Source organism: Sitophilus oryzae, unplaced genomic scaffold (genome assembly GCF_002938485.1).
Source record: "Sitophilus oryzae breed Bouriz unplaced genomic scaffold, Soryzae_2.0 scaffold_815_pilon_pilon, whole genome shotgun sequence".
Taxonomy (NCBI): domain Eukaryota; kingdom Metazoa; phylum Arthropoda; class Insecta; order Coleoptera; family Curculionidae; genus Sitophilus; species Sitophilus oryzae.
This window is the reverse complement of record NW_022147434.1, coordinates 4,048,872-4,071,222: the sequence shown is the minus strand read 5'-3', so window position 1 is coordinate 4,071,222 and position 22,351 is coordinate 4,048,872. Positions and strand designations below refer to the sequence as shown.

The following is a 22,351-nucleotide window of genomic DNA, read 5'->3' as shown; positions in this document are numbered from 1 at the left end:
TTTTTTTCGTATCTTCGGAAACCCTTCTGATATTTTAGAAAATTCGGTACACGTCGTTTCGCCACTAAGAGGCATTTTTCGATAAAAACTATTTTCTCAAATTTTTGGCGTTCGGACGAAAAAAGACCAAAAACAAATTTTACATCAAAAACACGACCATATCAGAATACGCTCCATTAGTGGTGACGTCATATTGCGGAAGGTCAGTGTCGCAAAATCTAAACAAAGCATGAATTAACCCGTTTTTTTTTCTCGTTTATTATATTACTGTTTTCTTAAGGATAATTGTATTTTTCCAAGTAAGTACATTTAATTTTGAACCGTACCAGTGCACTTTATAGTTAATAAATTCTATAATACTATGAAAATTCGTGTTCTTTATTGTTTTAACATAACCTCATATTACTTATCCCTATATGTATCCTTTTATGTAATTATACCTATAGTAAACGCTTATATACTTACTCAGAAAGACACAAATATCTTTTGAACAGAGTTATATAATAAAAAATTAAGAAAAATTAGATTATCCCATTATATTCTTGCTTTGTTTGGATTTTGCGACACTGACCTTCTGCTACATGACGTCACACTAATGGAGCGTATTTCGCAACAGATGCATCAGACAATAAAACAAGAGATATAATTTGTTCTAAAAATTATTTATTTTAGTCGATACGCCGTACGAACGCTCACTAGTGAAAATTTTAGAAAATATTTTTCATCGAAAAATGCCTCCTTAATCCGGCAAAAATGTGTACTAAATTCTACAGGGTGTTTCAAAAAACGTGCCATCTCTCGTGGGGAGATTCCTCACGTATTTTCTTCCAAGTACTTTTAGTGGTTCAAATGAAATTTTGAGGGTAAAAGTTAAAATATATACATAAATGACCTAAATACAAAATATTTTTATGGTGTCTGTCTGTCTGCCGTCTATAACACGATAACTCAAAAACCGTTCAATCGATTTTAACCAAATTTGGCACAAAAATACTGTGGCACCCGAGAATCTGGCCATTAGTTTTTGGTAGGGGTGGGGGTTGGTAAGGGGGTATGGGAAGGGGTTAAAAATTTTAAAAAATCGTAACTCCAAAATTACAGTAGCTAGCGAAATGCGGTTTTCAAATTAAGATTAGGAATAATATTTGCAACAAAATTTGTAATAACATAAAAATCAGTTAAAGTCGCAGTTTTCGAGATATTAACATATTTTAGTATGGACGGCTATACGTGCCTCCCGGCGCCAATTTTTTCTTTTGATATCAAAATTGAGTAGACCGTTTAATGCCAATTAAAAGTTATTTCATGAAATTTTGTCGAATTCGACCTCCTTGATGAGATAAACGCAATTTTATTAATCACAATTAATAAAATTAAAATAAAATTAATAAATTATATATTTTACCTAATTTATTATTAAATATTATTACTATTAGTTATTATTAGTATTAGTCCAACCTACAGAAATTTCAAATAAAAAATTAATGTAGGTATCTGTGTCTAACAAAGGAATGCGGACAAAAAACATTTAAATAAACAGCAATATATTTTATACGTCGACTTGACGAGTACGTCACCGCAAATCGCTCCGCCCACTCATTTTATTAGCCACTTGCAAATTTGTCGAATTTTTATTGATTGGACGCGTCGTCTAATTTTTTACGAAAAACATCGAGAGAATATCGTTTCCCCTCTCACGGATACCCCGTAGCTACAGAACGGACAGACGTACTGTATTTAAGATAATCACAAAAAAAAAATTAAAAAGTTTTAGAGATGGCATATGCTTTTTGAATCAAACACCCTGTATATAAAAACATCTGGAGTAGGTCCGAAGATATTACGAAAAATCAAAGCTAAAAACCGATTTTTTTCAAAATTTTGGCACCCTGTATCTCGAAAACAAAGCATTTTAGAAGAACGTCAACGATTTCTTGTAGACGTATCTGTTTTAAAAAGTAAAGTGTTCTCGAATAGTTCAATTTAAATATTTTAAATAGTTTTTTTTTCTTGATTCTTTATATTTTTTTGCTTCCGACGACGGAAAGAGAAAACTTTCCGAAACGTTAAGCATTTTTTTTCTTTGTTAGGCAAATTTTTATTACTGTAAACATAACTTCTGACAAGCAGCGTCCGTTTAGGTTTAACGTAGAAGTGTTAACAAAAAATAACTATTTTATTTTGTAGATTTTTCTTGCAGTGCAGTGGCGAAAAACCCATAAGGATTTTTTTGGAAAGAACACATTTATCTGAAGCCAAACAGCTCTGGCAGCTAAAGCCGTTAAACTAAAGTACTACTATATATATTTATATGAACTTTTTAACTTATAAATATTTAAAAAATCACCCTGTGAAATATCGGACAATAATTAGAAACACTCTGTATAGACTTTTTACTCTCTTCATTTAAATTAATTTTTGACAAAAGTTTTTTACTTCAATTTTTAATAAACGATATATCCGACCTAAATTACCGATTATCATTTCAAAGACCACTGTGACGTCTCTTTTTTTCGACCCTAACTTAAAAAATATTTTGCCCATAAACGAAATACTGGAACCTGATTAAAGATAATAAATAAAACATATAGTAACACTGGCTGCAAAATCACAAACTTACTATACAAATATATAGATAGAAAAAACGCAAAAAAATAAAAATAAATAATTAAATTATTAAAGTTTCGTCCTTAGGATCCCACTGCGATTTTTTACTTTTGCCCGTTTTCATACCTCTAGGCGGTGTGTTTTCGCACTGGACCTTAATTTTTTTCTCCTTAAAAACGGGAATTTTGCTAGAACCGTTCTCGACTTTGCGTGGCTTATCGCTAACTTTTAATTTTATCGCGTGGTTTTTGTCCTGGTTCCCGTTCCGCACTCCCAACGGTATTCTAACATGTTCCTTCATTTGTACAATTCTAGGACACACTACTAAATCCTCATCTTCATAAATCAGGTTTGTCAACTTTTTATCTAATTCTTTGGCATCTGCCGTGAGATCGATGATCGGTGGTGATACAGGCTGCGATTTCGATTTCCTAGGTGTGATAGGGTTCTCGTGTGGTGGTGTGATCGGTGCCGATTTCACACACTTCGGTTCTTCAATGTTAAATATATAATTTTCATCAGACGTTGCCACGACTTCATTATCAGGAGATTCAGGACTAATTTCTGTGGCGTATTCACAAGAATCAATGTTGTTTGAATTAGTTTCAACATTTAAGACATTGTTTTCTAGAGGATTACATTCTAAACTTTCAATTTCAGGTACAAGAAGAGACATTCCTATTTCTAATAAATCATCAACTGAGCTGCTGCTTTCTAAAATATTCTCTGGTGTTTCTATATTCTCCGATACTTCAATATCCTCAGAAGTTGATGTTTGGTTTTCTTTACTATGTACATTATCATCTACAGCTTTATGACTGGCTTCAACTTCTTCTGTAGTCTTTGGTAGTAGTAATGGTGTTCTTATAAAATCTATAGTTGGTGATCTAGGATCGTTGACGATGACACTTGAAGGGTCGTTGCAAGTATCTACAATAGCAATAATGAAAATAATTAGCATTTATTAATACAAACACACAAATCGTCTTACATATCACGAAGTGGCGTAACTAATTTTTTATATTTTTCAGGAGAGTGGTTTCAAGTCAATACTAACCAAAATATATTGAAGCCACTGTGTTTCTTTTTGTTAAAGAAACACGATGACTACAATAATATATTTTGGTTGGCATTGAAACCAAAGTAGTAAAAAGCTTATAAAAAAATGTCAAAAAACACCCGAAAAATATAAAAAAATGAGCTACTTGATATCTACTGGCGCGTTCTCACGACTCGTGTACCGGGTGGCCCACTAAGAATGGACGCCAGCTGTATCTCAGAAACTACTTATCGTATAACTTTGGGAAAAAAATTCTAAAAAGTAAATGGACTAAGAGAAATCGCTGGAAATTATTTTCAAGTTCGAAAAATGTCCGCTAGGGGGCGTTTCTCTGATATCCAATCAGAAAACAGGGGTTTTCTCAAAAATATGCAGGTGAACAGGTATTTTAAATATCACTATTGTAATCATCGAGAAATTTGTATTTTTGATATAGAGTATTTTGCTCTATCTCATAAAAGAAAATGGTGGGGGAAGGTTAAACTTGCTTTTATTAAAATAAAGATAACTCTGGTTTAGGTTAGCCGATTTAAAGAAACTAGGGCTTGTTTAAAAGAGCTTTTCTTCCTTAATGATCTCGAGTACAAATTTTGTTTTCATATTTTTTTTTCGTGGTAGCTAGAGAGCGCTGTTTGACATCATAACAAATATTGCGCTTTTGCATACAAAATTTAAATAGGAGGCTATATTTTTCTTTACACAGTAAAATAGAGCACAAAATTTCCAAAATATGAGCACAAACTGCAACTTTCTATCTTCTCTCTAACGGGAGATATTAAAAAAATAAATCATATTAGGCTGTAGCCTAGTATTATAAGGTCTAAAAATTATAGTAGTAGGCTAGGAAACAAAAAGGGGTAAATTGGTTACGTCAAAATATCAAAACATATATTTTAATTTCATTTTAATATCGTTTAATAGTTATTTATCCATGTTCGTTCTTGATTCGACCCCATAAATTAAAACCCAGCCATATTGAATCCGATGACATCGCCGATGACCTAGCTGGCCATGGAAATATGCCTCTCCAGGGTCTCTATCTACTAAAATAAGTGGTATCCAAGAAGCACCACACATTCACAGCAAATTAAGCGGCACAACTGCACCAACTGCATCAACTACATTCATGCTGATCAAATTGCAACAAATGCAATTTCATCCCCTAATGACGGATCCCCTAACGAAGTTAGCAATTTATCTCTTACAAATTAGGGATAGTTCATTTCATTCAGATAATTAAAAAAGTCCAATCATTCGCCATCCTAGAATTCCTGCCTAAACATTTACCGACCAACGGTCTTGGTGCTGAACTACTTGCATTAAGGATAGATTTGGACCAGTAGTGCATATTAAGATTCGCACCTGTGCTATATGAAAAGCTACCCAAACGACATAAACTTTATAACATAATAATAAATAACACAAACAACAGATAAACCACGAAAACAAGTGAAAACAAGGATGAATTTGGTTTAATAACTAAATGACGTTACATGAAATAAACTCCTAGTTTTCGGCTATACGAAATTCGGCCGTTTTCCGTTAAAAAAAATATGGCGGCACATAATTCCTAGAAATTTTAATAAAATTATTGATTGTCCGACTTTCGGACATCTTAATCTAAGAACTACCTACGTATAATTAACAAAAAAATTCGTAAAAATTATAGGGATGGACGATAATGTTACATAAACACATTTAAAAATTTATAACGTCATTTTTTTTTAAAACGCCCGAAATTCGGATGCATGAAAACTTAACTTAAACGTTTTGATATTTTGACGTAATCAATTTACCTCTTTTTGTTTCCTAGCCTACTACTATAATTTTTAGACCTTATAGGCGACAGCCTAATATGATTTAATTTCTTAATATCTCCCGTTAGAGAGAAGATAGAAAATTGCGGTTTGCGCTAATATTTTGGAAATTTTGTGCTCTATTTAACGGTACAAAGAAAAATATAGCCTCCTATTTAATTTTTTTATGCAAAATTGCGCTTTTCTATCTATCTCTATCTATTTGGTTTGGTTTGATTTCTCTAGCTATCACAAAAAAAATATGGAAACAAAATTTATACTGGAGATCATTAAGGAAGAAAAGCTCTTTTAAACGAGCCCCAGTTTGTTTAAATCGGCTAACCTAAACCAGAGTTATCCTTATTTTAATAAAAGCAAATTTAACCTTCCCCCACCACTTTATTTTATGAGATAGAGCAAAATACTCTATATCAAAAAAAATACAAATTTCTCGATGATTACAACAGTAATATTTAAAAAACCTGTTCACCTGCATATTTTTGAGAAAAACTCTGTTTTATGAGTGGCTGTCAGAGAAACGCCCCCTAGCGGACATTTTTCAAACTTGAAAATAATTTCCAGCGATTTCTCTTGGTCGATTTACTTATTAGAATTTTTTCCAAAGTATACGATAAGTAGTTTCTGAGGTACAGCCGGCGTCTCCATTCTTAGTTGGCCATCCGGTACTTGGCAAGTATTTTTTATTGGCCTACAGGGTCTGGCGGGAGTGCGGCGTAGTTCCTATAATAAATAACTTAGAAATTCTGTATAGATGCCCGACGCACCGTGTATAACCTGTATACTAATTACAAATGTTTGTCAAGTACGCGAGTCTTGAGAATGCGCCTTATGACGAAATAAGTAATATGGTTTTCCAACTTGATAGTCGAGATAAACTTGGTAAAGCTTCGTCTACACATACCTAACGTTTCACCCTACGTTAAGTGACGGCAGTTTCCTAGACAGTCTTCCGTCTTAGCCCTGTCTAGGCATGACGTTTTAATCGTCAGTAAAAAAGGTCAGGTAAGACGGATTAAAGACTAGCGTATATTCTAGAAGTGTTACTGACGGTTTTAGATCGGTTTTTAGTAATGACCATAAAGGAGGCACTGTTTTCATTCTTCGTCAAAAATCTTAAACTATGTATCATAGAAATAATTAAAAATATGTTTAAGCTTGTGCCAATGAAGCCCTTTCATACAGTACTCCACATGACACAGTTAACTCAATTTAAAATTTGGACTGTCGCGCCGTTCCATGCATAAAGTCACATTTTTTTTGTGATCTAATTACAAATGTATAGTTTTCAGATATTTCCCTATACTTGTAGCATAAGACGGTGTTATTTGCCATAGTTCTAGGCCAACGGAAAATACCCTATACCCTTTTCCTTGAGAGTGTCGAAATATAGTTTTTTTAAACGTCACAACAGTATTAATTTTTGCGACGGGATTGCCAATATAAAAAAATCATTTTAACGTCTAGACATAAAAGTAAAGCACTTTTACGCCTAGGTACAAAAGTACGAAAATATATTATTAAACTGACATAAAGTGTCAAATTCAACGAGCGTAACCATAGTTTCTCCATATATATTTAAATACAAGGTATGACTTTTACATCTTTATATGATATGGAACGTTTGAAATTGTTTAAAAAATTATTTGTGGCGTTTCAAAAAAAATAGTATGTTGTATTCGGAGTAAAAATTACTTTTTTCTACGACTAGCCTAGAAAATGCAGTTTGACACACGGAAACTCGATTTGAAATTGGCGTTTTGCAAACTGTCGTGTGATAAGGATTTAGCGCACGACATGTGCCAATTTTAACATTTTTAACATCCAATATTTAGCTGAAACGCCAAACGCAACGCAGCCACGAGAAAAGTGTCATCATTACATCGCAAATTATTCCACAAAACTGGCAAAAACTGAGTGAGTCTGCTGCTAATTTGTAGTCGTAGAAAAAATAGCGTAAAAAACTCGTTCGAAAACTTCTTTGTACACTCGTTCGAAACTGTCGAACTCGTGTGCAAAACGTCGTTTTCGAAACTCGTTGTTTAATATACTATTCGTACCTCGGCTGTATGTCAATAATCAAACGTATAGCCCCGCCTCAGGAACTGTCATTCTTACTCCTAATAAAACAATATAGTATTTTTTGCGGCATAAACGACCGCCGTTTATCTTTTTTTACCACGTGATCCCGAGATAAATAAGGATCTTGACTGATGAGCGACAGACTTATATTCATTAAGAGCGCGTAATTATAACAAAATAAAGACAAAAGAATTCAAATTCACGAGTGCACAGAAAACGAAAAAAAATGACCAGATAGGCGCGGATACTTTTGAACAATGTCTGTTTAGTAGATATGTGACATTGTATAACGATTAAGATATTCAACAAAGTTAAGTTATTTTGTTTTTACAGTTATATTTCCCTAACATTTTTTCAAATTGCGGGCGGAACACCCTAGTGCCTTAAAAACCCGGAAGTATGGAAACCCTAGTTAGAAATGACGATCTATGGCACTGACCATTTAAATTTGCAGATTTTATCGATCCGCATTCTTAACTTAAGGTACATTCTCCCTGCTGTACCTTCCGTATCTGCTGCATTCTGTTTCCCTTCCGTTTACATAACATATATCATGGAAATGAATAGGACAATGCACATTATCAGTTCCGTTTCCCTTCTGTTCCATATCCTTTCCTCCCATATATTTTTTTGGCGGACGGACTGAAGCGTATCGGCAACAGCGTTGTTAAGTTCTTAGATTTGTACCAGCTCTATTAACATTTTGCTGATATTTATTTATTCTTTCACCTCTTAATTAAATCTATTACCTTTTTCAAAAGATACAAATTTTTAAAATAAAACTTTCGTAATGATATAAATTGTACAATAAAATGTATGGAACTGATACGGAACGGAAGTTTACGTATAGCGTCAATACAATAAAAAGTACGGAAGGGATATGGAATGGAAACGGAAAGTATAGTGAGAATCAACCTTTAATTTGGTGCCGTTTTTTATTATATATGTTGGAAGCAGATGCCGAATTCGGCCTATGTCCGAAATAATTAGACATATGGCGATTATAATTAAATATACCTACCTATATCCACAAAGTTACGCGGAAGAGTTTTGATTGCATTGGTTTCAACTTCTATGCGAAGGGTGTTAATCTTTTGTTGTTATATTATACCAAAAAAATATTAACCCCCTCCGCAAAGAAGTTATATAAAGACTATTTATAACCACGAAGTTGCACGCATCTGGCAAGTTTAGTATGGACAAATCGCCATATGTCTAATTATTTCGGACATAGGCCGAATTCGGCATCTGCCTCCAACATATTTACACTTACCAGGATATTTTTCTTTCAGCACCGTATCCAAATCGGTTTCCGTAAAGTCCATGTTAGTTTCCAGTAGACCAACAAACGATTTTCTTTTGGACTCGTCGGGCTTTATTGGTTTAGGCGTAACAGGGGCGCTGCCTAACAGTTTAGGCGGCACATGGGTTTTGGGCGTGTCAAGCAGACCGGACTTTTTGACTCGATCCAAATTTTTGTTCTTTAGTATATCTGGCAATTTCTTATCTGGCGAAGCGCTGACTACTATCGGAGTCCTCTGGATTTCCACGGTAGGCGATCGAGGATCGATACCCAGCATTATGTGCGTTTTTAACGGGGTAAACATTTTTTCACATGTCAATGAATCTATTTCGGTTTCTTCCAAATTGAGTGTTTGAAGTTTCTCAGCGGCTGCGGATAAAAGCTAGAATTGAAAAGAAAAATAATTATAAATACAATTTTTGAAAAACTTCTTAACTCAATTAAGGAGTTTTTCTCATGCCTCGATCATATACACGGCGTTCCATATACGAACGCACAATGTATTGGGATCTTGTTAAAACAGAATAGATACAAAAATATAATAATAATAACTTATACAGGTGTTTCAAAATAGTTATCTCTGTGCCATCTCTCGTAGGGAGATATCTCAGGTAAAAATATATAAGATTTATTTTTCATATCAACATAGTTCCGATTCTGCTTTGTTTCTTAGGGCACAAACATAGTGAGGCATCTCGATGCGATGCTCGCCAAGATGCAGGCCGTGCTGCTCGCCAGGATGCTAGCCGCGATGCGTCCTACGCGCACTGTTTTAAAACGGCGAGTAAGTGCGCGTAGGATGCATCGCGACTATCGTACAAACATAGTGCGGGCCATTTCATCTCGACGCGATGCGCGCCATTTACCTCGCCATCCGGCGATGCTGGATCAAACATATACAAATTTATGCGTCAAAACATACTGGAGCCTCGCACCTCGCCTCGCCAACACCTATATGTTCAGCGCGATGCTTCCTAGGAAACAAAATTTTTGTTTTTTGCGAGAAGCGGACGCGGATGCCTGAAACTCTACATTTGATTGGTCGGTTTAGGATCACAATTCGTTGAGCATATGTCGAACTAGAGTCGGGTGGAATAAAATGTTCACAATACTAGTATTTAATTTATCACCAACAATGTAAACACCTTGATTCTACAGGGTACGGCAATAGTGCGTCGGGCATCTGCAGCTCCTATAATAAAAAACTTATGAATTTTGTAGTCCAGACATAAAGTATGTATTAGGATGTATTTGAGGAAAATATTTGAACTTCTAAAGGGTGTCTCAAAAAAGTGTGAGTGGATCGCGAATATTTTTTTAAATAGAACACCTATACAGGGTTGTTCGCCATATACGACACGGAATATTGTAGCTAAACGATTAGATTTTTACAAATTGTAAGTTTTGGGTTCGTTGAAGGACTATTAGAGCTACAATTTAAAAATATTTTTATAATATACAGAGTGTCCCAAGTAAATAAAAAATATTAAAGTTGTATTTTTTTAAATGGAACATCCTGTATATTATTACATTTTTAGTTTCTACGATTAAAATAAAGGTAAATGTGATTAAGGTTTATTACACTTAAACCTTACCGTTTTTGAAATATTTTCAATTTTGTGAAATTGCAGTATAAATTTTAAGGCTTCATTTCTCCGAGGGTATCAAAGTTCTTAATACTAAATATTTACTGAAGTTTATTTATTGATCAGTTATTGTGTTGCAATAATAAAAATGTTACTATCTTATACAGAGTGTCTAAATATTTATTTTAAATAATTATTAGCTTTAAACGGCAATAACTTGTTTAATTTAAATAGAAAACCCTGTATATTTCATGAGAATCAATGCACAATTTAATTGTCTATCAAATTGTATTATACCATTTTTTACCTATCTCTTCAAGTTTCCGTAGAAACTAAATTTTCTTGTAATTTAGAACTCATTTATCAATATACCCACGGAATACTGACATTTTAGATTATTTTTAAAGATGTACCAAATTTTTAAAGAGGTACACATACTATCATTGTCGATATAGTTCGTTTATTTCATTAAAAAATAAAAAAAATGTTTAAATATTTGTTAAAGAGGACCAATTAATATGATTCCAGTATTCAAACTACATTAATTGACTGTTTGCGTTGATTAATAATAATTGCTCCAAATACTAAAAAACTGAATTATGTATGTGTATTAGACAGTGTGGTAAAAAAACTAACACCTTAAAAATGATATTTCATTTATTATATTGTTATCTTATTATATTGATTTCTGATTCAAATCCACATTTATTTAGAATAATTTATTAACGAACACAATTAAGTATGTAATTAATTAGTATTTGGGCGGAAATACTGTGCTATATTTAATTAATGGTATACTCTTTTATAAAGATTTAAATAGTTTTACTAAAAACGATAATATTACTAGCCTGTACATTTTGGACATTTGTTGTTTTAAAAACAATCTAATATGTCAATCAATATTCCATGGGTATATTGATAAAGGAGGTCTAAATTATAAGAAAATGCATTTTCTACGAAAACTTGAAGGGATAGGTAAAAAGTGGTATAATACAATTTGATAGACAATTAAATTGTGCATCTGATTCTCATAAAATATACAGGATGTTTCATTTAAATTAAACAAGTTATTGCCGATTAAAGCTAGTCATTATTTAAAATACATTTTTAGACACTCTGTATAAGGTAATATAATTTTTATTATTGCAATACAATAACTGATCAATAAATAAACTTCAGTAAATATTTAGTATTAAAAACTTTGATACCCTCGGAGAAATGAAGCCTTAAAATTTATAGTGCAATTTCACAAAATTGAAAATATTTCAAAAACGCTATGGTTTAAGTGTAATAAACCTTAATCAAATTTATCTTTATTTTAATCGTAGAAACTAAAAATGCAATAATATACAGGATGTTCCATTTAAAAAAATACAACTTTGATATTTTTTATTTATTTGGGACACTCTGTATCTTGTAAAAATATTTTTAAATTGTAGCTCTAATAGTCCTTCAACGAACCCAAAACAATTTGTAAAAATCTAACCGTTTAGCTACAATACTCCGTGTCGTATGTGGTGAACAACCCTGTATACAGAGTGGCGCAACTCATTCGCCTCGGTTGATTATACGAAAACGGAAATATGCAGAAAAACATGTGCATAATTTAAAATTATTTTGAAATGTACAGGGTATGTCAGAACTAAGATTTACACCAAAGTTATATTTTTTCTTATGGAACACCCGGTATTTTATTTCATATTTGGATCCTTGGGCACAAAATAAGGCCTTTATTATAAGGGTTATTATATATGTATTAATATGTTTACAAGCTTTGGTTTTTGAGATATTTAAAGATATTTAAATATGCATGCTACAATGGAATAGCTTATCAACACCCTGTGCATTACTTTTTAGAATTAATTATTGTGCTGAGTTTAAAGACAGAGAAATAAACTTTACTGAAAAATTGTATTGCTCCCTTAAATTTATACAGGGGTACCAACAATTGATGATTTATTTTAAATATTTATTTTACATAAAAACCTTGTTATTTCAAATACGACAACCTGTATTTTTTAAAATAAATCGAAACAGATTCAAATGCTCTTTCAAACTATTATTAGGGTATTCTATACCTATCTAGCTCAGATTTTGAATAAAGAGCAATTTTTCAATAAAATGGCAACAAAGAGGGCTGATGTCGTCATAGCAAGTTTCTAGTGACAGTAGCTATTTTCAAAATCGAAATTAGTTTATGGACTTTATTTGTCTATAGCAAGTACTTTAATCGCTAGTTGATTAAAAAAAAGTATACCATTAATATTGCAAGTTATATTTTATCCTCTCGTAGTATATGTCTTTTTAATTTTTTGATGATGTAACGAGCACTTTGATTACTCACTTGCTTCGTCGAAATGTTTGAATCCATTTTTGCTTTTGATCAAATTGGTGTGAGAAACTATGAAGCTATAAAAATTTGTTTCGGGAATATCCGGGAAAATCCGGGAAAGTTGAGTTATTGAATGTATGTAATTGCACCCAACAACGCCCCAAGTACGCTCTCCTTTTACGCGTTAACATTTTTTCGCCAATTTTATTAACATTTGAAATTGTCACAACACAGCACGACGGCCGCCTAGTTCGAATTCTTTTTCATTTATTTTTTATTACCCGAAACAGCGTTACATCAGACAAACCTCGTACCTGAGTGTTTTATCTCTTTTTTGTCTCAATAACTGCACTAGCAAAAAACTAAAATACTTAAATATTATAACCAAACCACGATTTCAATATTATTCTATGCGATCAACATGACGGCGACGTGAAATAGGTAGGGATAATATCTGATTTTTGCCGTTGTAGCGCTGCGGTCGGAATTTGTTGAAATCAACTGAAATGCAACAAGGGCCTATACTAATTATTATTATATAAACTGGTGTTTAATAAAACGGCGATGGTAAATGCTTCAGTATGCCTACGCACACCTATTCGCCGTTTTAAAACAGTGCGCGTAGGATGCATCACTATGTTTGTGCCCTTAGCTACAGAGGGTGTTAAAGTACTCATTTTTTTTCAATTTATTATAATTTTCTTCCAAGTACTTGGAATGAAATGTTGGATTAAAAGCACAGGTAAAAGTTACTATACGTGCGACATATTTGAATGCTAAAAAAGTGTCGACGTATTTACCAGGGACGTGTATATAGGTTATCACTGGAATATTAAAAAATATGTGCGCAATTGACTTTTTTCACTTGTTAGCAAAATTGTGTAGGCCATTTCATGTCGATTAAAAGTTGTATCTTTATATTTTGTTGCTGTTGAACTCGTTGATGAGATTTTAGAGAGATGATTTTTTTATGAGAAAGCAATGCTATTAATCACAGTTAATAAACTTAAAATAAAAATAATAAATTATTTATTTAATCTAATTTACTATTGAATTTTATTAAAATTTATAACAATGATGGTTAGTGTAACCTACAGCAAATTCCAATAAAAAATAATGCTATTTAAGATAATTACAAAAGACCTATTTTATAGAAGTTTTTACACATTTTTTGATGAGTAATCAATGAGTACTTATTTAACACTTTGGCCAGTTAATCGTATTAAACATTTTTAAAGGTTGTTATGAGATTTGGATTAAGACAAACTAATAAAATATAAAATTGCGTTTATCTCATCAAGGGGACCAAAATCGACAAAATATCAAGACACAACTTTTAATTGATATTAAACGGTCAAACGGTCTACACAATTTTGCTAACAAGGAAAAAAAGTCAGTGGTGTTCATGTTTGTTTTAGAAAAATATCCAGTTACTGTTCAACATCTAGGAGTATAACATTTTATACAGGGTGGCGCCTCATACGCCGCGGAGGATCCAAGGAGAACGACAGTTCGTATTGAAATGAAATTTTGTGAGCATATGTAGGTTAATTCAAAGCACTTTTTAAAAATATAGAGTTCTACAGGGTGTCCCCAAAAATGTTACATATCAAAGTTGTGTTTTTTTGTAATGGAACACCCTGTATATTAATAGATTTTCGGATTTCTTAAAGAAAAATAAAGGTGAGTTTTATTAGAGAAGTATATGACTAAAATGTAAGGTTTTTGACATATTTAACATTTTCTAGAAATAAAAAGAACAATTTTTAAATTACAATAAAAGCTATCTAAATTGGAATTTACCCGGTATAGGCTAATATGTAATTAAATTAACTATTGTACTTTAAATCAAATTAAAACTTGATCCAAAAAGTTATACAGGGTGAGACAATATTAATATTGAACATTGTTCACCTTTAAAAGCATGTTACTCTTTTATTTTAAATGGAACGCCCAGTATATTATTCTGATATTCAATGGAGCATGTCTCTTCACAATACTATTAAGGTTGTCTACCCCTCAAACAAAGATTTTCTTGGATATTTTCATTTTTTACATGATTTGATCTGAGTAGATCTTTATTATTTGATAAAATCTAGGTGGCTGTGATGTATGACGTTACTTTAACATAGCTGTCTAATTAGTCCAACTTCAATAACTAGTTATCATTTTGTGTCAGTTAAAACAAAAAAAATTCTCAGAAATTTGCTAAAAATGCAAACATAGCTTTATATATAGAGAATTAATATGATTCAATATATTATATTGATATGATTATATATGAATGCAGTGTGAATTCACCAATTAATAGAATACTTAAATGCTCCTGATTTTATCTAGTCTGTTTTTTATGGGGATATGTTAAAGACAGTGTTTATAAAACTCGACCAACTATTGTCGACAACATGAGAGAAATTATTGTAGCTACTTTTCGAGGTAGAACTCCACACATGCCTTTTAAAATCAAAAGATCCTTTTGAAAAGACAATCATTTTATGCAGTTAACAGGAAAGGAAGCATTTTGCGCATTTGATTTCATCTAGCTAATTTTCGTCATATAATTATAGGTTCTCTACTTTTCTACATACTGATTTTTAGGGGTTGTTTTGGTATATTTTTACTTTTACAATAATTTCGTTATCACCAAATGCCTTTTATAGAAGACATACTTTGTATTTAAATGGTTGTAACTAAAAAAACTAAAAGTGTTTCATTTTTACACCACTTGACTCTACTATATAAATTTAAGTAGAGTAAAACATTTTTCAAAAGACAGATAACAAAAATTTGTAAAAAATAGGGTAATAAATAATAAAATCTATAATTTACTCCTATCGTTTTCAATTTTAACATAAAATTGAAAATAGTTCAAAAGCGCTTAAACCTGTCTTTAAGAAAAATCTTAAACACTTATAAAAAAATCTCGATCCTTATATGGAACTTAACATGTGAATATGTGAAATATTTTTAGATTTTAGATAACATATAAATTAAATGCAAATAGCTCATAAGACGTAAAACAATCAAAAATATTATAGATTATAGTATGGATTCTCTAAAATTCTTTCCTATTTACCTCTAATGCTCTTAAATTTAGTGTTGAAAACATTGACATTCATTTTTCAATAAGGTAAAAAAATAAGACAATTTGAATAACCACTACAGTTAGTTAAAGTTAATATTTATTATTCAGTTTTAAAAATAATAATATGCAGTTAGGTATTAACAAAGAATTTTGAAATTTTTTCCCTATCTAGAATATGTTTTATTTATTTATAGGGTAACGGTAAATTCTATTTTGCAATATAATTATCTGTTAATATGTTTCTGAATCAGAGTTAAATTATTAAAGTGAACTGGAGTTTATGAGATAATACATTTTTATATCATGTTTTATCTATACAAGTATATTTATATATGTATTTCTAGCTATCAGATTACGGTATTTTTCGGAGATAGCATCTTTGTGGCAAACAATTTATATCAATTATGTAACAAATAATTAAAAAAAATAAAAGAGAAAAGAACAATTTATAGGAATAAAAGAAATACATACACGTTATTTAAAAAGTATATTTTTGTAAATTGTACAAAAAATAAAAATACACAGTAAATAGTTATTTGATAACACCAACATTGTTCCAGTCGGCTATCATAGTTAAATTTACATTTTCAAATCGCCATTTTTGGGTTTTTGAATTTTCATCACAGGTAGTTACAAATAATTTAAGAGATCCAGGATCACAATCCAAACATCTTGGGTTTCCACCATGCAGAAACCACTGTTTTTCCACATCATATCTCCAATACTGATTTCCTTGCTGACCATGACAAGGATACAAAGTTATATCTGCCTTATCATTTGGATCAGAAACATCAAAACAGAGGGTTTTGCCTTTGACTCTAATATCCTTGTGCCAAGTAAGGGTAAAGTTTTGTTCACCTTTTTTATTGTTCTCTTTGATACAAGTGGCAATATTAACCACTTGATCTCTTTCTTTGTATCCAGAATCTACACACAGCTCTGGAACAGCCAAGTTCCTAATTTCTCCAAATCCAAAATCGTCAGGTTCTATTGGAGGGTACTTTAAGGGCAAATCAAATGCAACAGTTTCCATAAACCATTTAAACGGTTTGCAGTTCAGCTTTTTCCTAAGTCCTTTCTGCTTTGATAAATCTCCTGGGTTGATAGCTTTATAGTGTGGTCTTCTCATATAAAGATATTGTGCATATTCGTCCATCCAGACTTCAGCAACTCTTCTATAGTTTCTTCCTACAAAATCTCCTTTTCCTGGATTAGGAAATGGGGCATATTTCCTATATATATGACCGACCCTTGAACAAGGAGCATCATACATCTCTCCACCACATTGCCATATTTTAAAACTAAGTTCATACTGTTCTCCACCCCATATATCAAGGCCTTCATCATATCCTCCAAGTTCCCAGAAAAATTTGGCACTAATTGCAAACAGTCCCCCAGCCATTACGGGACTTTTAAAGGGTTCGGCAGGATGTTTTAAATCTTCAGGAAGTAATGGGAGTCTTTTATAAAAGAATTCCCAATCAAATGCTCCTCTTGCACCTTCATCTTGAGCACGATATTCAAATGTTTCATACTGAATAACGTCAATAAAAGGACATACACAGACTTTATAGTCTTGAGCAATCGGTTCTAGAAGGGGTGGAAGCCAATTTACATTACATTCTGTGTGTGAATCAAGAAATATTAATACATCTCCAGTTGCCACTTTGGCACCAGCTAATCTCGCTCTGATTAATCCACTTCTTTCTGGTAAATGGAGTGCAGTGACTTTAGTGAAATTAACAGCTAAATAGTCGTCGAGTGGCTTTTTGCTGAATTCCTTGGAACTGAAATCATCAACTAAAATAATTTCTTTCAAAAGTTCTGGTGGAGACCTCTTTATAACACTTGTAGCAGTTCTAAGTAATGTAGTCCAGTGTTCGTTATGAAATGGCACTATAACACTCACTGAAGGTAATTTTGACAAATATTTTTTAGCTTTGCATTGTTTATGTCTAATATCGGGTAGAGATCGATCCAATGCTATTTTATCACTTAGCGCAGCATTAAAACCATTCACTTTAAATAGGGCTTCGTAATTCTCATTCTCAGATGAAGTTAAATAAGCTGGGGCACCTTGTTCCCCTGTACCAGTGCGATTAGCATCTTTCCTAATAGTATCATAATTATGCCAATCTATTTTCTCATTATATGATGATACAGACTTCTTTACTGATATTTTTCTTTGAAGTTCAGCCGGCTCGGAATCTTTAATATTAGGAATATTCTCAAGTGTCTTATAAATTACTACTGTACACACTACTGTTATGCCAGAAATTAGGGAATATTTAAATAAAGTCTTGATATTTCTCCTCATCTTTGTGGCTCTTGCTTTTCAATTTAATATTTCACTATTCATGGTAAAATTTTTCACGTTAACAAGTACTATCATTCGTGTGTACATTTTATCTGATAATTAAAACCTTGAATAAATTCAAATAAGTCGCTAACCTCAAAATACTAAAAAAACAACTCTTGAAATAAGTTTTTAAATACTTGATAACAGTTGGTAATCTTAGAAAACGTTGCCATATCAGACATATTTCGGCGAGATTTCTTACTTTTTGTTTGAAAAATATCTTAATATATTTGAAAACCTCCATTTTTTATAATAATATTTCTTAGTATTGTCACAGTATAGAAATTTCAGTATTAAATTAAATACAATTTTTGATTAACCATAAAAATAAATGAATATCAAAATATTTCAGTGAATATATTGACAAGAATTGACAATAGCGCAAAGGTATGAAGTACTGTAACTCAGTTGTACCAATCGATAATTCTTTTAAAATGAATAACCAGTACAAGATGACCTTTAAAATGCAATTAATGAGTTAAACAATGTTTAGAACACTCCTTAACAAATTATTCTGTTACACCTTTAAACGGCGATTATTAAAGAAAAAAAAGTAATTTATACAGAGTCACAGTACATTTTTAATCCGTTTATGTGAATATAATTACGCTATTTGTCATTTGATTATAGGTATCCATTCTCTTGCTGGATGTTATTTCCAGAAATTGTTTTGAATTAAAAATTATATTTTTTATTATTTACCTCAATGGGAGTCCTAGCAACATTGCGACTGGGAGATCTTGGATCCAGACTAGCTTTGGTAATATTATCTCTAAAAACTTTTGGAGTCAATATCGGTGTCGAAGGGATACTTGTTTTTTCATATATCTCCACATCCTTAATCTCTGGTAATTTACTTTTATTTGCACCCATAATTAACGAATGCTAAAATATACACTATTATTATTTAAGATGTAAAAATTGTTATTTTAAATGCTATTTCAAACTGACATTTTCCCATGGAAACCGTTAAATTATGACAAGTGACAAGAATGACAAGACAACAACGGTTTTTAATTAAACTCTTCTTTTTTATAACTGGCAAATTGCCCAAGATAAGTAAAATCAGATAAGATGAATATTAATTTAAAATCATATCCGAATAGCCCTGGCAGCTCAGGCCGAAAAATTAAAGTACTACTTAAAATCATATATAAAAGATATGATTAAGTAGTCACTTTATATTCCTGGAAAGTAAAAATGAGTTTTTTTAGTCGGAAGCCCGCAAGGGATGCCCGTAGTATTTTATTTTTTTCTGAAGTAAAATAAAAATTATTAATGGATCGCAAAGGCCTGGCAGTTGTGGCCGAAAATTGCTCAAGGATAAAGTAGAACCTAACCCCAGATTTAGATGTCAGAAATCGTACTGTGCTCTTTGATTTTATGATTTTGTGATTAGGATTTACGATTGTGATTATTTGTTGTTTTGGTACATTTGATATAGTAGGACGAATAATTTTGTTTGTGTGTAAAGATGTCGAAAGATACCCACATTGATAGGGATTTAGATTTATCTAATGCAAATCGAGGTGTTTGGTTGGTTAAAGTGCCAAAATATGTTGCTAATCGTTGGGAAAAAGCCCCTAATGACATGGAAGTTGGCAAGCTAAAGATAACAAAGTGATTTTTCCTAAATCTATATATTTTTACAGATTTGAACATTTTCTATTGTTTTAGGCAACAGGGACAAAAACCACAGGTTTCATTAACATTATCCTCTGCAATTTTGAGTATTAGTGATGCAGCAAATGAAAATATACCAAAGGATCATCGGTTAGATGTTTCTACTGTTACTCAACAAACATTGGGAGTTTTTTCTCATGTTATACGTAAGTAGAAAATTACTTCTTTGAACTTTGCATTTAGTTATAGCGGAGTTGAACTTTTAGCAACAAATACTGATTCTGTAGTACCAGAGACAGAAAAACTATATATGGAAGGCAAAATCGTTCAAAAGTTGGAATGTAGACCTTATGCTGATAATTGTTATATGAAGCTTAAGTTAGACTCTATTAGAAAGGCCTCTCTGCCTGCTAGAAAAGTGAAACAGTTAGATAGAGTTGTTCAATCTTACAAACCTGTCTCAGATCATAAAAACAATGTATGTATATTGAAACTATTATGAATGACTGTTATTTTAAATACTATTAAATTTTAGATTGAGTATATGGAACGTAAGAAGGCTGAAGGTAAAAAGGCTCGTGATGATAAAGATGCCGTGTTGGAGATGCTTTATGCTGCATTTGAAAAGCATCAGTATTATAATATTAAGGATTTAGTTAAGATCACTAAGCAGCCAATAACTTATTTAAAAGAAATTTTAAAGGAAGTTTGTAATTATAATTTAAAAAACCCTCACAAAAATATGTGGGAGCTTAAACCGGAATATAGACATTATAAACAACCAGAAAGCGAGGCGAAAAAAGAAGATTCAGATGATGACTAGAGATTGTCATTAAATTATTGAGACAATTATAAATTTGAAATATTTGTACTATAAAGAAATGTTTTATATTTATTTATAAGAAATATATCTAGGCTAGAAGGCAGATCACATGATATTTATATAAATAAATTATTCACCCTTTTTAAATTTATTTTAAATAAATAATCTAAATTATTCACTCTTGGTAAAACGTTGCTATATAGCATTAGATCTACAATGGCAGGTCCCCATTTTCAGGTCTTTTCAGACTACATATTATGGGTCATACGTGGTCATACACATGAAGAGCAAAGTTACTAACACTTTGTCCATTTTTTTAAATTTTCAGGCAACGGTGGCATTGCAAACTACATACACAGAGTTATAATATGATGCCAGAAACGACGTGTTAAATACATTACTATTTCCATTAGAATTAAATTGAGAAAACACCTTAGACTTTCTATGTGTTGTATGTCCATTGGCATGTAGTAGGTGTACTATTTTTATAATTTTTTCCCAATTTTGCAAGTATACTAGTTTTTCGGTAACTTTCTTGCAAAAAGCGTGGCTGTTTTTCTTTGTTTGGCAAAATTGGACAAAAGGCATCTAGAAAGTCTGCTCCTTACATGTTTAATATTTTTTTGTCAAAATTTCTTAATTTTTTAGAATGTGTGACATTCATATTAAAAATTTATTACTAAGAAGATTTTGAACCGAGAGAATCTATAAACTGTAATACTGTAATGTGTAATGTAACTTATATAAGTTGGCTAGAATCTGAAAAAAGTTGAAAGTTTTAAGTTTATATGTAAAATAAAATGAGCAAAATTTGCCTTTAAACAATTTTCTTTGGAACAAGGATACACAAATGCCAAAATTAATAGATCTTTCTATGTTTACGAAATATCAGAAGGAAATAGACCTGTGGAAAATATCTATTCTTTTGAGTGGAATATGATCATCTATGTTTATTATTTCTATAGTATGGCTATTTTTGAATAGGCAACCAAATATATACAAAATTAATTTAAAATGTTATATCATCATAAAATTGTTAACTTTTATGGATATTATTATTATCTTAAAAGTGCTATATTTTTTAAGATTAGAAATTATATAACTTTAGCGTTTTTGCTTTTCTATAAATTAAAGAATAATAAAATTACAATATGATTGAAATTTGAAATACCATAATAATGACATTTCCAACATCAGGCCCATTAGCTCAGTTGGTTAGAGCGTCGTGCTAATAACGCGAAGGTCGTGGGTTCGATCCCCCCATGGGCCATAACTTTTTAGTTTTTTTTTTGAAAAAATTATGACTTTTTTAAAAAAGATAAAAAATTATGACATTGTATGTAAAAAACTCCATGTAGTACAAGATCGAGAGCGATACAGAAAGATCGTGAACATGGCAGTCGTCCAACAGTCGTCGTCGTCAACGTTCGTTTAGGAACATATGACACTTGAAGAAGATAGAAATGTGAAATTTCGATAATTTTCAAATAAACATCCCGCAAATTTTCTGGTTTGCTCAAATCACCAAACTTGCTATCACCATACTTTATTGCTATCACCACCACTTGAGTTGCGGTCTGTGGTTGCGGTGACTGATTATTAATTGCAACTGCGTACTATCGCCGTGAATCACCCTATATACATATATGTACATATTATGTGTGTATGTATAATTTA

At 31.7% G+C, this 22,351-nt stretch overlaps 3 protein-coding genes and 1 non-coding gene across 5 annotated transcripts; 2 read left to right on the top strand and 2 right to left on the bottom strand.

Moving 5' to 3' along the window:
* Positions 1-2,119: 2,119 nt before the first annotated feature.
* Positions 2,120-19,214, bottom strand: LOC115889486. 2 transcript variants are annotated; one of them, XM_030909490.1, is made up of 4 exons: positions 19,180-19,214; positions 18,931-19,125; positions 8,837-9,248; positions 2,120-3,537 (listed from the first exon to the last, which is right to left on the bottom strand). In XM_030909490.1, the coding sequence occupies exons 2-4, from the start codon at positions 19,099-19,101 to the stop codon at positions 2,669-2,671; spliced, it is 1,452 nt and encodes a 483-aa protein (XP_030765350.1). In that variant the 5' UTR covers positions 19,102-19,125; positions 19,180-19,214; the 3' UTR covers positions 2,120-2,668. The 2 variants fall into 2 exon arrangements, with proteins under 2 accessions (XP_030765350.1, XP_030765351.1); XM_030909491.1 differs by having other exon boundaries at positions 18,931-19,113; positions 19,180-19,197.
* Positions 16,345-18,340, bottom strand: LOC115889485 (N-acetylgalactosaminyltransferase 6). Its single transcript, XM_030909489.1, has one exon. It carries the CDS (start codon positions 18,184-18,186, stop codon positions 16,402-16,404), a length of 1,785 nt encoding a protein of 594 aa, XP_030765349.1. The 5' UTR covers positions 18,187-18,340; the 3' UTR covers positions 16,345-16,401.
* A 354-nt stretch (positions 19,215-19,568) lies between the features above and the next one.
* Positions 19,569-20,814, top strand: LOC115889549 (general transcription factor IIF subunit 2). The gene is made up of 4 exons (XM_030909586.1): positions 19,569-19,848; positions 19,906-20,057; positions 20,118-20,329; positions 20,387-20,814. The coding sequence occupies exons 1-4, from the start codon at positions 19,703-19,705 to the stop codon at positions 20,672-20,674; spliced, it is 798 nt and encodes a 265-aa protein (XP_030765446.1). The 5' UTR covers positions 19,569-19,702; the 3' UTR covers positions 20,675-20,814.
* A 1,056-nt stretch (positions 20,815-21,870) lies between these two features.
* On the top strand, positions 21,871-21,944 carry Trnai-aau. Its single transcript has one exon. It is a non-coding gene; the product is annotated as a tRNA-Ile (tRNA).
* The last annotated feature ends 407 nt before the right edge of the window (positions 21,945-22,351 follow it).